Source organism: Anastrepha obliqua, chromosome 4 (genome assembly GCF_027943255.1).
Source record: "Anastrepha obliqua isolate idAnaObli1 chromosome 4, idAnaObli1_1.0, whole genome shotgun sequence".
In the NCBI taxonomy this organism is placed as follows: Eukaryota; Metazoa; Arthropoda; class Insecta; order Diptera; family Tephritidae; genus Anastrepha; species Anastrepha obliqua.
This window is the reverse complement of record NC_072895.1, coordinates 60,439,049-60,451,867: the sequence shown is the minus strand read 5'-3', so window position 1 is coordinate 60,451,867 and position 12,819 is coordinate 60,439,049. Positions and strand designations below refer to the sequence as shown.

General features: G+C 34.4%; 1 protein-coding gene across 1 annotated transcript in view; it reads left to right on the top strand.

Moving 5' to 3' along the window:
• Positions 1 to 12,585, top strand: part of LOC129245987 (homeobox protein 5-like) — a 74,387-nt gene extending 61,802 nt beyond the window's left edge. The window contains exons 2-4 of the mRNA XM_054884461.1: positions 7,331 to 7,840; positions 7,917 to 7,994; positions 11,277 to 12,585. Coding sequence (XP_054740436.1) covers positions 7,331 to 7,840; positions 7,917 to 7,994; positions 11,277 to 11,550 — 862 coding nt within the window. The 3' untranslated portion in view covers positions 11,551 to 12,585. The remainder of the gene's footprint in view (positions 1 to 7,330; positions 7,841 to 7,916; positions 7,995 to 11,276) is intronic.
• Positions 12,586 to 12,819: the final 234 nt, after the last annotated feature.

Sequence of the window (12,819 nt, the reverse complement as noted above, 5' to 3'; positions counted from 1 at the left end):
ATACTGAACACAAAAAAATAAACAAATTGAATATAGAATGGAACGATTCCAAATGCAATGCAGTGCACGACAATCAAATCAAATGCTCGTTTATTGAAAAATATATGAGCGCATACATATGTACATATAGGTATGAATGGGCACGCAGAACACGCTCGAGCACCCATGCTGGCCCTGTAGGGAAAAGAGTTCCTTTTACGTGAACTCTTCAACTATGCAAAAATTCGCTTGTAGCAAGCATTTACCGGGATGAAGTCCAAAGCATATCGAAGCACAAATTATAATTGAGGGTATTCCAAAGGGTGTCGTATTGTTATATGTCGTAAACTTTAAATGGCTAAAAACAGGGTTTACATGTTTCGCAAGGTACTGTGCAAGTCATATTGTGAATATTCAGTTGCACTGGCCGTTTCAAGTTCTCTAAATACTTTATTTAACCGTTAAAAACTTTACGACTTATGACAATACGACACCTTGGAAATCACCTAATGGTATCTAAGAATCCTACAATCTACCCTCGTCAACAATTGGACCCTTCATCACGACAATGCGTAGGCGCACACCGCCTTCCTCTACATCTCAGCATTGACCAAGATGGGGGTTCCGGTGCTTCCCCACCCTCCCTACAGCCCAGACCTGTCCCCTCCGGGCTTCTTCTTGTTCCCGCGCCTGAAAAGAAAACTGAAGGGGAGGCGTTTCGACTCCATCGAGGCGATCCAAAAAACTGTGACAGCCGAATTGAACGCGATTACGGCGGATGAGTTTAAAAAATTTTTCCTGCAGTGGAAGGACCGCTACCAGCGGTGTATTGACGCTCAAGGGTCCAATTTTGAAGAATATTAGTTGTACAAGCCAAAAGGTTTAATAAAACTGCTTAAAAAAAATAAGGCTCATTACTTTTCAATCAAACCCTGTATGTCCGGCAGGCGAAGGCACACCAACTCACCTAAAGCCCCTCTCTCTTTGGACTTAATTCGTCGAAGCAGCACGCTTTCTGTCCGATGAGTTGTGAGATGCTACAAAAACAACAAAAACAGGGCTTCGGAACTCTCACGGGAAATTACATGGGACACTATAGCCTTCGTTATCGCTTCAACTAAGACTAATAGAAAAAGCTTCTGCTGTCTTTACGAACTGGTTGATAAAACCCTGAATTACATTCTTTGCGAATGTGCAGGTCCCGCAAGACGAACACTCGTACATCTAGGTGGTGCAACTGTAAATTCACCTCTGACAAGGAACAAAAAGTCCCAGGAAGTACTCAAATTCATCACAGCTACAAATTTTAACCTGGCGATCAAGCATAATAGACCACATTGGAGGCCTCAGTTCAGTATGCTGTGACAATAAAAATAACGACAATGGTCTCTAACTCACTCTCTTTCTCGATTTCTTTATCTTCCTCTCTATGTCCCTACATCTCTCTCCCTCTCGCTCTCTGTCATATATGGGATCCAAACCACTGTGCTCTGTTATACACGTCAGCTAAAATCCTTATAAGGAAAATATTTTTTTAACCTTTTTTCAAATCAGTTGTGTAGTTTGTTGAATATTAAACAACTTTTCCAACAGGGCGCAAAATCAAATCAAACGTGATGAAACGAAATCACACGGCATGGCGTGACGACGAATTGTATGAAAAAGCGTTGTGGCAATAAAATGTGTTTCTAACAACTGCATTTAATCATCACGCGTGAGCAGCGCAATAACTGCAATAACAGCAAATCAAAAACTAGTACGAAAATATAATCGAAAACGACAACAGCAATATCTCACGCGGCTGTTAATTTTTGTTTTTAATTTATTTTTTATTTGATTTTTTGTTTATTGCATATTCGAGTTTTGTAAATATGTTCATATGTAGTTCAATTTGTTGTTATTGCGCATGTTTCATTTATATTTTAATAAATATTCCATATACATATCCATATAAAGTTTCTGACACTTGTGTTATATTTCAATTTATTTAGGCGCAAGTTTAGGAATTCTATTTTTGTTTTTATAGTTTGTTTTTTTGTTTTTAGGTGTGTTGGTATTTTATTTGCTGCAACAGAGTCTCAATTTTGTTTTTGTTCTGATTCCCATTTAAAAATGTTTAAAAAAATCATTTTTTATTTGGTTTCTGCTCACTCCAACTATGCTGCTCAATAGAATGAGGATATTGAAATTGAAGCTATGCTATTTGATGTTTTCATTCTACAACGCTATTTAAAAGGCAATTTAAAATTGAATGGAAAAAATTCATTGAATGTTTTTGAGTTGCAGTATAGCCACATTCGTAAAATATTTCATTCATTTCATTGATTTTAAAAGTATTTGAAAGGTAAATAAAATTAAAATCTATTGAAGAAGACTATTTGTAAATTGGTTTTTCATTTTTGAAGAATTTTTTTAAACATAAAAAAAGTATATTATATTAATTGAGTTTTTAGGGAAATACCTTTTGAGGTATTGTAATATATTTATTATATTATTATATTAGGTCAGTAATGTATCTAAAAACATGTTCAATAATACATACTCTACCAAACAAAAATTCTTATTATATTTTTTTTCCTCACCTATCCGACCAACCGCAGCCACAGCCACAGTGCGGATGACTCTAAGTGGCTTCGAAATATTGGCAAACAAATGAAAGCAATAATTTAATTGTTGCTTTACTATTAAAACGGTCTTGAGCTCACAAAATAAAAGTATGAAAAATAAATATTTGGAGGCCACTAAAACAGTTTAAGGATCCTTTTCTCAATATCTTAATCGGAAGTTGGCTGCAAAAGTGTTTTTACAATCTGCGATTAGCACAAAACCCCCATTTAACCTCCAATTAAGTGTATCGAATGATGAGCTGCCGTTTATGTGCTAACCAAAACAAAAACTGCCACCTGACAGCTGTGAAAATATACCAAAATATTATTTACTGTAATTTTTTGCGTACATCTTTATAATCATGGAGCAAATCTTGTCCATTATTTCACTTTCAGTACAAGTCGTTTTATAAGAAAACGGCAAATTAATATATAAGTAAGTTAGAAGCAGCTGGCTAGAGGCCTGAATATGGAGGCCCCATCATTTATGCCATATTAATGGACTTAAAATAATTGAAAATCATTTTCTTCAATTCGCTCTCAGAGCCGATTCCTTCCTATGCTGCAAGATATGCCACAATAAATTTGATGTCATTACAAAATAGCAAAAGTATTCTTTCACTCTGCTTTATCTTTGATAGCATCAGTGGTGTAATTGACTGTCTTTTTCTTTTATATTATTTTTTATTATTCTTACATTCGAAAAAAATCCTGCAGAGCGATGATTTATTCTTTCTGGAGTTTATGCCCCTTATGCTCCGTTACATAGAACATTGAATGAATTTAATAAAAATTAAAACTTTTTATCTTCTAAATAAACTTTCAAATTGTCACTGAATGAATTATATGGATAAGTATGAACCAGTTAAGGTTTTTTGTTGTAGTCTGTAAGAAATCATGCATTTCTAGTTTTACTATATTAATAATAATAATAAGTGCAGTGATACATTTTTTGGTCGTCTGCCAGCTATTAAATTAAGCTCACGTAGACCTAAGAAGAAGAATCTCCAATATCTTTTCAGTACTTTTCGCAGAGATTTCTCAAAATTTTTATTGAGATCAAGCAATTTTTCAAAATTTTCTGGAGATAACCCACTCTGTCTCACTCTTGCTCTACCTTTATCTCACTCTTTCTTTCTCCATCTCCACGTTTGTATATTTCTTTCTAGTTCCCTCCCTCCCTCTCTCTCTCTCTCTCTCTCTTTAAACTGTAGAATTGCAAAACTTCAACTGGTTCTTCAATTAAGTGGTAATTACAAAATGAATCAAGATGCTAAGTTTCAATAAATTTTAGCCTATAGAACAACCAAAGAGGTTTAGAAAACTTATGACCCTCCCTAAGAATAAACTGATAATGCTCACGGGCATTCCCACAAGTCATTGCATATTGGGCGGTCATATGCATAGTATTGTGGTATGGTCCACTGACTCGTTTCTGCGACCAACCTCCGGAGACTCCAATACGCCTTCGCCTTGAGTGTAGCGCTATAGCACACAGAAAAGGTTGAGATATCCCGGCCATTTGCTGCAAGAAGAAAGGCACATACTCGCAGCCAAACCCAGCTATAGCTTAAGTTTAATAAGAGAACTGCGTCTAGATGAGTTAATGTGATGAGTAGAGAGCACAAAACACCATGAGGTCAAAGTGCAAACCTCAAACTGAATCTAAACGAATGGTGAATGAAGCGACAAACGCATGATAATGCTGGTTTACTCAAATATTTATTTGAGTTTCAAAGCTTTTATATAGCTGAGCTACTACCTGTATGCCTTAGAAATTAGGTGCTAACTTAATGCGGCTATTAATCACGCCAGCTTCACATAGACATGACATGAGCAGAAGTTAAGCTTGCGGATATGTGCTATGTGGGCGAGAAAGCACATATTTCGACTCACAAATATTATATTTGCATATCTTGTGGCAACTACAGGTGCTAACCGAGATTAATAATATGTAGAAAAGTTGTAAATTTATTTTCTACTACATGTAAAGCACATGAAGATCATAGAAAAGGTCGGCCGACAATGGCAAAGTTTGAAACAATTTCTGCGCTGAAATTTATTCTCATAAAAATTTGTTACCGTACAAAATTGTGTAGCAAAAATCTTTCAACTTTACCTTACCTGTATAACTATTATAAACACAAATTTCAAGACATACATTGAATTCATTTTATGAGAATTTATATTAAAACCACTTAAGTACAAAATCACCGGCATTTTCTTCTCCAACGCATTAAAATGTCTGCTCCGTTTGATTCTAATTTTTTCTCACACCAACTCTTGTACCTACAAAATTTCATCTCAAAAGCAAAATCAGAACTACTGTTTTCTTTGCTCCTTTCACAGAAAGGATATAAATCTCACAATAGACGCGCTGACCAGTCTAAGAGACAAGCAAATTCTAATACATTAAATGCATTTTTTGTAAGATTTTAGAAACTCAACGGCCAGAAAAAAGAATATCGAACACATAAGAAGGCAGAAAGCAGCTGCCCATTTATTCCGCATAAATTATAGTCAAATAAGTGGCAGACAGGTAGACATATTGTGCACTTACACATATACAAGCATACATATGTATGTATATAAGGCATACACATTTAACGTGTTAGGTTATTATTTGAGCATCATTGGTATTTGGGCAGGTGTTGCACGTCAATAGGATGTGTGTATGTATAAATAGGAATGAGAAAATTAAGCACAAAAAATAAGGATCATAATTTGATGTACAAAGAGGCATTGCATGAGGGCCACCAGCAGGGCAGATCCTTTGCTGACACTGAGCGTTAAAGCTGCAGCAGTGACAAGCAGACAAAGGTGAATGTCGGCAGAGTCCTGTGACCCCGATACGACATACATATACACAAATAGACATTAGGAGGGCCCCAAAAAAGAAATTTTTTACTTGATGTTCTCAATTAAACCTTTTCTATGGCCAAACAAAATTAGTTAAATATTTTTTTGAATTTTTTATTTAATTTTTACCCATGCAATCGATATCATCGTGCGGTAAAAATCAACTTATTTTTGTTATCCGGAAAGCTTTCTTATATACGTTAAACTATAGATTTCATATTGTAAAGCTGCATACTCCGTTTTTTATTTACGGATCAAATTAATTTCTTCAAGGACTTTAAAAAATAAATCTTTAATAAATAGTTTTAAGTGCTTATTCTCATTCTATGACATTATAACGAATATCAAACGAAGAAGGATATATGCAGCCATTAAGAAACTATTTATTTTACTTATTTCCTTCGTTTCTCTTGAAAACCAAAAAATACCGAACTGCTACGTAAAAAAATAGTTGTAATTTCCTCCCATGAAATAAAGCATAAAAAATCTATATTTGTCCTGGTGAAAAGTAAATAGCAATTTTTTTAATAGCTGCATATTTCGTCTTTCGTTTGGTATCCATACCAATATCAAAAAGTGAGTATAAAATTAAATACAATTTTTTGAAAATTTAATGCTTGAAGCATTAAAGTTCCTTAAATAAATTAATTCATGGGATATTGGAAAGCTGAGTATGCAGCATTTTTAAATAAAATCTCTAGTTGCACTTGCATATAATTTTTTTTTTTTGTCGCACGGTGTGTTATTTAGTCTTTTCGTTTAATTTTATTTCACAAATGTCCAAAAATTTATAAAAAAAATTAATTTTTACTTAAAACAAAATTAAAAATTAAATAAATTTATTAAAAAAATTAAAATTAAATAATTTTATTAAAAAAATTAAAAATTAAATATTTTTATTATTGGGACTCTGAGAAGTCCCCAGTTTTATTTAATTTTTAATTTTTTTTTAATTTAATTTTGGGGACTCCTCAGAGTCCCAATAAAAATAATTAAGTTTCCTTAAACATGTGAATATTCGAAAATAAAAAACATATTGATTAAAAAATTTGTTTAAGCATGTGGTAGAAGTTTTTGACATTTGTGAAGGGAAATTAAGAAAATTAAATAATACCCATCTGTAAATATTTTTCATAAAGTGCATTCTCCCATGAGAATTTAATGGTAATTTTCAAAGCGTTCGCAAGTAAAAGTAAAATTAAATAAAAAATTTAAAATAAATATAAAAAAATTATGTATTTCAGGGTAGCATCAAGAAAAAATATAACTTTTTTTGTACCATCCTAATAATACATTCATACAAACAAATAAAGGCGCCGAGAATTGGAGAAAACTATACGCTTCACTGCTGGGCACTTTCCTTATTGTTTGCGTGCGTGACTGTGTACATTTAGGAGTGTGTGCGTGCACACATTAATTCCAGCAAAGATTTTCTACTTTTCTTTCCAATCGTCTAATGACTTTGTGTGACGCACATTTCTACCTGCCCAACAGTCAAAGGCGACGGCTGTCAATTGTATGCAACATGCAAGATGCTGCTCAACAAAAGACTGCTGATAATGGTGGTAGTTGGGGATTTTTCTTTCAATTTCTTGCTTTATTCTTTTTTATGTCATTTTCCTATTTTTTATATTTTTGCTAGGCACTGCATGTGGTGCGAGGAAGCGAATATTCAGCTGCATTGCAGATAGAGCACAAGCACAAAAACTCCACTTTATTTATATTTTATTTATCGCCAACCATTCAAACCCAACCCGCTGTCAACTATAAACTGTTTTTCCAAACAATAACTTATGCATACATACATATATACCCATATTGATAAAAAAAATAACATTCAAGCTGCCATAAATAATAATTTTTACCTTTCATCTCTTCCCTTACAGACGCTTCCTTGACACACCCACCGCTGTTGTGGACAACCCGACTGGCGTCGCTGGTGCAGCGGCTAGTGGTGCGGGCTCACCCGCCAACACTGCAATAGCCTGTGGAGCAGCCACCGCCATGAGTTCCACCTTCCGTAAATGCTTCTCACGCCCGGTTGTACCCTTTATTATCGGCATGTTCGCGCTTGGTGGCGCTGCGTGTACGCTGGGTGGCGTTGTGTTGGGCGCGACGGGTCTCATCGAACACACCACACAATATTTAAGCGCCTCGCTGTTGATGATCGGCATTGGCTTGTCGCTACTCATTGTGGCCGGCATTATTTGGCGTTTGAGTTCGCCCGGTGATGCGGACGAGTGTCCCTGCTATCGACTGATGGAGACCTGCCGCAATTGTAACAGTCCCTATTGTAATAATCGCATACTGCCCGGTGGTTATCTTTATCCAGAGTTCCAGCATCGACCGCCACCGCCATCATATTTGACGTCATTGCATGAGTGTGCGGCTATTGGGTGAGTGTTGCATAAATGAAATTTCATTTCGATTTAATGAAATTTTAACGCCTTCAATTGTGCTTCGATTTTGCAGTTTAATCAATGGTGCTGTCTACAGTGGGCTACGCATGAATACGCCACCGCCTTTATATCGCTCCACGAACTCTTTAAGGTAGGTAAAATGATGAATTGCGGAATTATGAAATGAAACAGTAACGACTACAAATTTTTAAGAGAGGAATTAGTCTAAGCGATGTTGGTGGAAATTTCATGAATTAGAAATTGAAGAAATTTTCATTTTATTAGACATAACTACCATCATAATTTTGTTGAAATAAATCACAATGGTTCCAAAAACAAGCGCAAACGTGGGTCTACAAGAATCCCTAAAATGATAGGAAACGCTTATACTGACCACCTACTAAGAACTGCCGAGAGTACCGAAAGCATCACTGAATTGAAAAAAATGTGTAATAGTAATCGTTAACTATTTCGAGACCTCAAAAAACACGAGGGCCTTCCACACGCATATAATGAGAAGCTCGGTTAAGCCCTCCACCTTTGCTACGCCAAATCATAGCGTGGCTCAGTTGATCTGAAAGTTTAAATTTGAATTGTGGACTACTTGGAAACTAAATTTAATTGTTTATTATATATAAAAATGTATGAATCAGGGTCTGAGTTTTAAGGTTCTTTAGCACAGCAATTATATTTTTTACAGCTGAGCTTGACCTCTAAAGTGTCCCATAACAAGAACTCAAGCAAGTTTACATCTAATAATGGCAGATGCTACTCTTCGGTCAAAGAGAAATGAGGAACATTGTATCTCAATCACTGTTCCTTGACTCGCACTTTTCCTTCTAGACCTGCACAATTTTGAAACGTCCACTCCAAATTGTTGCGAACTTACACTCCCGCCGAAAACCGATTCCCTCCTACTTCAATAGAGCTAATATTCTCAGAACTCGACACAACGAAATAACGCAAGGTCGAACAGCAAATATAAAATTAAAATAGAATATATTTGGAAACACAGCACCTTGACTACCGGAAAAGAAGTCATTACTTGCCTTGTTCCTTAAGCAATATGTCGCATGCTTTAAAATGCGTGCGCAAAACGCCAGCGACCGCCGACCGTGAGACCTTCGCTTTCGAATTCAGTTGCTCTCGCATCTGAAAACCAATTAACCTTCGTTCCAGTTTGATTTAGAACACATGCTTATACATTTCAACGTGCGACTTCTGTCTGCATCCCAAAGTAAAATCAGCACTGAAATTTTATGTAACCAGATTTCAGTACGTCGAAGCTGCGCAAGAGCAAGCGGCATGCGTCCTGAAGGAGCTGATAGAATGAGATTTCTTTCCGGCAGTGTTGCGAGCAAAGGAAGTTTCGCATGGAGCGTTAGCGGTATAGTTCATGTGATAATGAGTAAAAAGTAGTGGAATAAAAAAGCAACGTTTAAGAGAGTCAGTCTTGTTACACCTCATAAACTTCATAAACTTCACATACCCCCACTTCAGAGATCAACTTTGAAAGGTACCCTTCAGGTCGAAAAGAGGTATACAACTATAATATCCTGCATTTGTGGGACGACTTCAAGACGCACCATAAATTGCAAGAAAAGCTCGCTCAAACACCTAACATACAATGGTTTTTTATGGATTATTTAAAAAAATCTGATTTCCTGTAAGTAATTGAATATATAATTAACTCGAAAAGTTATGGGAATCTCATTATGAGACTTTCAGAGATTACTGACCATAGTCTCAGCTGTTAATAAAATGAATAAGAAAAAATCCGAGCTTGGAGTTTTTTCAAAAATTATTAAAAAAATTGGAACAAAAAAATTAAAATAAAAACCTAAGCGGATTGTGTTTTTCAAACATTAAAAAAAATTTTTGAATCAAAAAATACAATTCTTGTTTTTTTGAAGAAATTTTTTTTTTAATTTTACTATACATTAAAAAAATCTAAGTGGGGAGGAGTGTTTTTCAAGCATGACCAAAAAGTTTTAGCCCAGTTTTTTCCAAAATAGTTTTTTCGGAGCTTTTATTTTATCGTAAAATCTAAAAAAGTTTGACCCTAGAGTATTTTTCACAAATTATAAAAAGTTTTGAACAAAGTATATTTCCCTAAAAATAGTTTTTTAAAAAGCTTTTGTTTATCGTAAAAACTAAAAGTAAACTGACTGCAACGTGTTTTTCAAATATTACGAACAAGTTTTGAACAAAAACATAGTTTTTTTCAAGCACTTTTTTTGTTTTTTGATAATAATTAAATTTTGAGCGGTGAGTGATTTTTTAAAAATGACAATCAACTTTGAACAAAAAAATATAATATTTTTCCCAACATTTTTTTTACTTTATCATAAAAATTATGAAATAAATTGTTTAAATGTTATAAAGAATTGGAGATATTTTAGTTTGAAAAACCTAAAAATTTCCAATATTGAATAAATATTCAAACTAAATTAATTTTTTTAAATGAATTAATTTTTTTCCAAATTTTTCCGTTATTGGGTTTTTGGCCGAGCTCCTCCTCCTATTTGTGGTGTGCGTCTTGATGTTTCTCCCCACAAATGGAGGGGCTTACAGCTTTAAACCGACTTAGAACGGCAGATGGTTTTTTTATGAAGAGCTTTTCCATGCCAGAAATACACTCGGAGGTTTGCCATTGCCTGCCGAGGAGCGATCGCGATTAGGGAAAACTTTTTCTCTCTTTTGGGATTCCTGCCCAGGCTTTCGAACGTGGACACCATCAAACCAACCCATTCATCTACGGCCGCCTCCAGTTTACTTCTTATTAATCTTAAGCCTACCTTAAGCCAATTTTGAGAAGAATTAACGACAATGTTCTAAATACTTAGATCAGTTGAGTTGGAATCGCTTGCATTTTTTCCATTCCTTTTCTTATTTTTCTGATTCATTTACTTACACATTATTTTGCTCTGCCTCGATTCGAAAGCGTCTAGAAGGCTTTTTTCTTTTATATTCCTCGTACACTTAACTTTTCTGACCCGATTCTATCTTACGAATGACAGTGCAGATTAACTAGTTTATTATAAATAACAGGCTTGCCAGTTTTGTTCATTTTTATTCTGCATTTTTATTGCGCTTTTCCTTTTCAGTGAATAAATTTTAATGTTCCATGCAAAAATTTCTGTAATTTAGAAATTTTTCGTATTGGTTTTAATCGAACAGTGTACTGTGTAAATGCTCTAATAAATAGAACTCTATCTGAATTCAACTTTTTCTGAATTTTTTTGGATTTAGATTTAACTTATACTAATCTGTACCAGAATTATAATTAAAAAAATTGTTTTATGTACTTAAGTCCCACGAGTATGTTGCATAAATTAGATATAAATAAATAAATATTTACTATATTATTATTTCAGATAAAAAATAAAATGAATTAACTTATTTAACAAATCTCTCTTTATTCTTTTTGCAGCGTTTTCGTGCCCGGTTCGAATAGCAACACACAAACTCTCACCACCAATACACCCACAACCACCTTCACACCCACCACAGTCATGCCCAACAACAATCAACCGCCACAAACGGGGCCACCCCCCACTCAAATGCCACCTGTCGCGCCACCCAACTCAGCGACAGTAGACGAGCTGCTGCCCGAGCAAACTGCGCTCATTGAAAATTTACAAACACAAACACAACAAGCGCTGCAACCGTTGACCAAAGAGATCAATTATCTGGAATTGGACTAAGCAAAAAGGGATCGAATCGAATCGTTGTTAATATCAAATATTTAGCCTAAGCATGTGACAAAGTGAATTACTAACTAATTAAGCACTATAAGCGAAAGTCAGTAGCTAACCAAAAACAAAAACAAAAACAGCGTTCTGTTGATTACAACTAAATACACGCATACATGCATGCACGCAATACACCAGCAAGGTGCTCATGGCGCATTGAAAAGGTTTGGTAGGCTGCGTCCTGTGGTGATGGCTCCTGCCAGACGACTGATTTATTGTTTAGTTTTAAAATGCGTGTGTGTTTTTAGTATTTAAGATTTAGCTGTTAGTAAAAATATGCGTAAAAACTGGGGAAGAATTTATATCTAAGCTGCTATAAAGCGAACTGAAATTAGAATTCTGACTAAGAAGTTTCTTACATATACACACATCTAAACATATACATAAAAGCCTAAATAGATGCATAACAATTTTAACCAATTTAGCGTACTAAGGAGTACTCATACATACAAACGAATATAAATATACATGTACATGTATGTATGTAGGTAGATGTTTTACATACACAAATGCATATACAATATGTATGTATAAATGCGTAGCTATTAAAATTAGAATACATTCAATGCATTATTGGGAAATTTTTTGATAAATTTCATTTCCTACAAATTGATATACATTTAAGTACGAAAACGCATTTACATACTCGTATATCGTTTACAAAATATGCACATAGAATAGATAAGTATGTTCACACATGCATATGTAAATTTATATGAAAATATTTTAAATGTAAATAATTGCAAATAGTTACAAAAATGTTAATACATACACACATACATGTATAGCAAATAACGTTACAATACACACTTAGTGCTAAAAATTGATATGCAATTCTATTGCATACGCTTTACATATACATACACACATACATGCATACATTTATAGTGTAAATATATGAGTGTGAGTTTTTACATACATACATAGACGTTAACACAAATGGAATATGTTTCTATTGTAACCTACTCGTGAATGTTGTTTTTAGTATTTTTCTATGCCAAATTTTTAATAAATATAGAAATATTATTAAAATATAAACAAGTGGAGATGAATTATTATATTTTGAAAAAAAATTTGAATTTTGATGAATAGAAAAATCTACAAGGCATTGCAAATAACTTTCCGTCGACAATCACGATACTCGTACCAACTGTACTCAACGCTCTAACTGCTGCCATGGTTAGAAACGCCTTTGCTTTGGTACTGGTGCGGGTGCGGGTA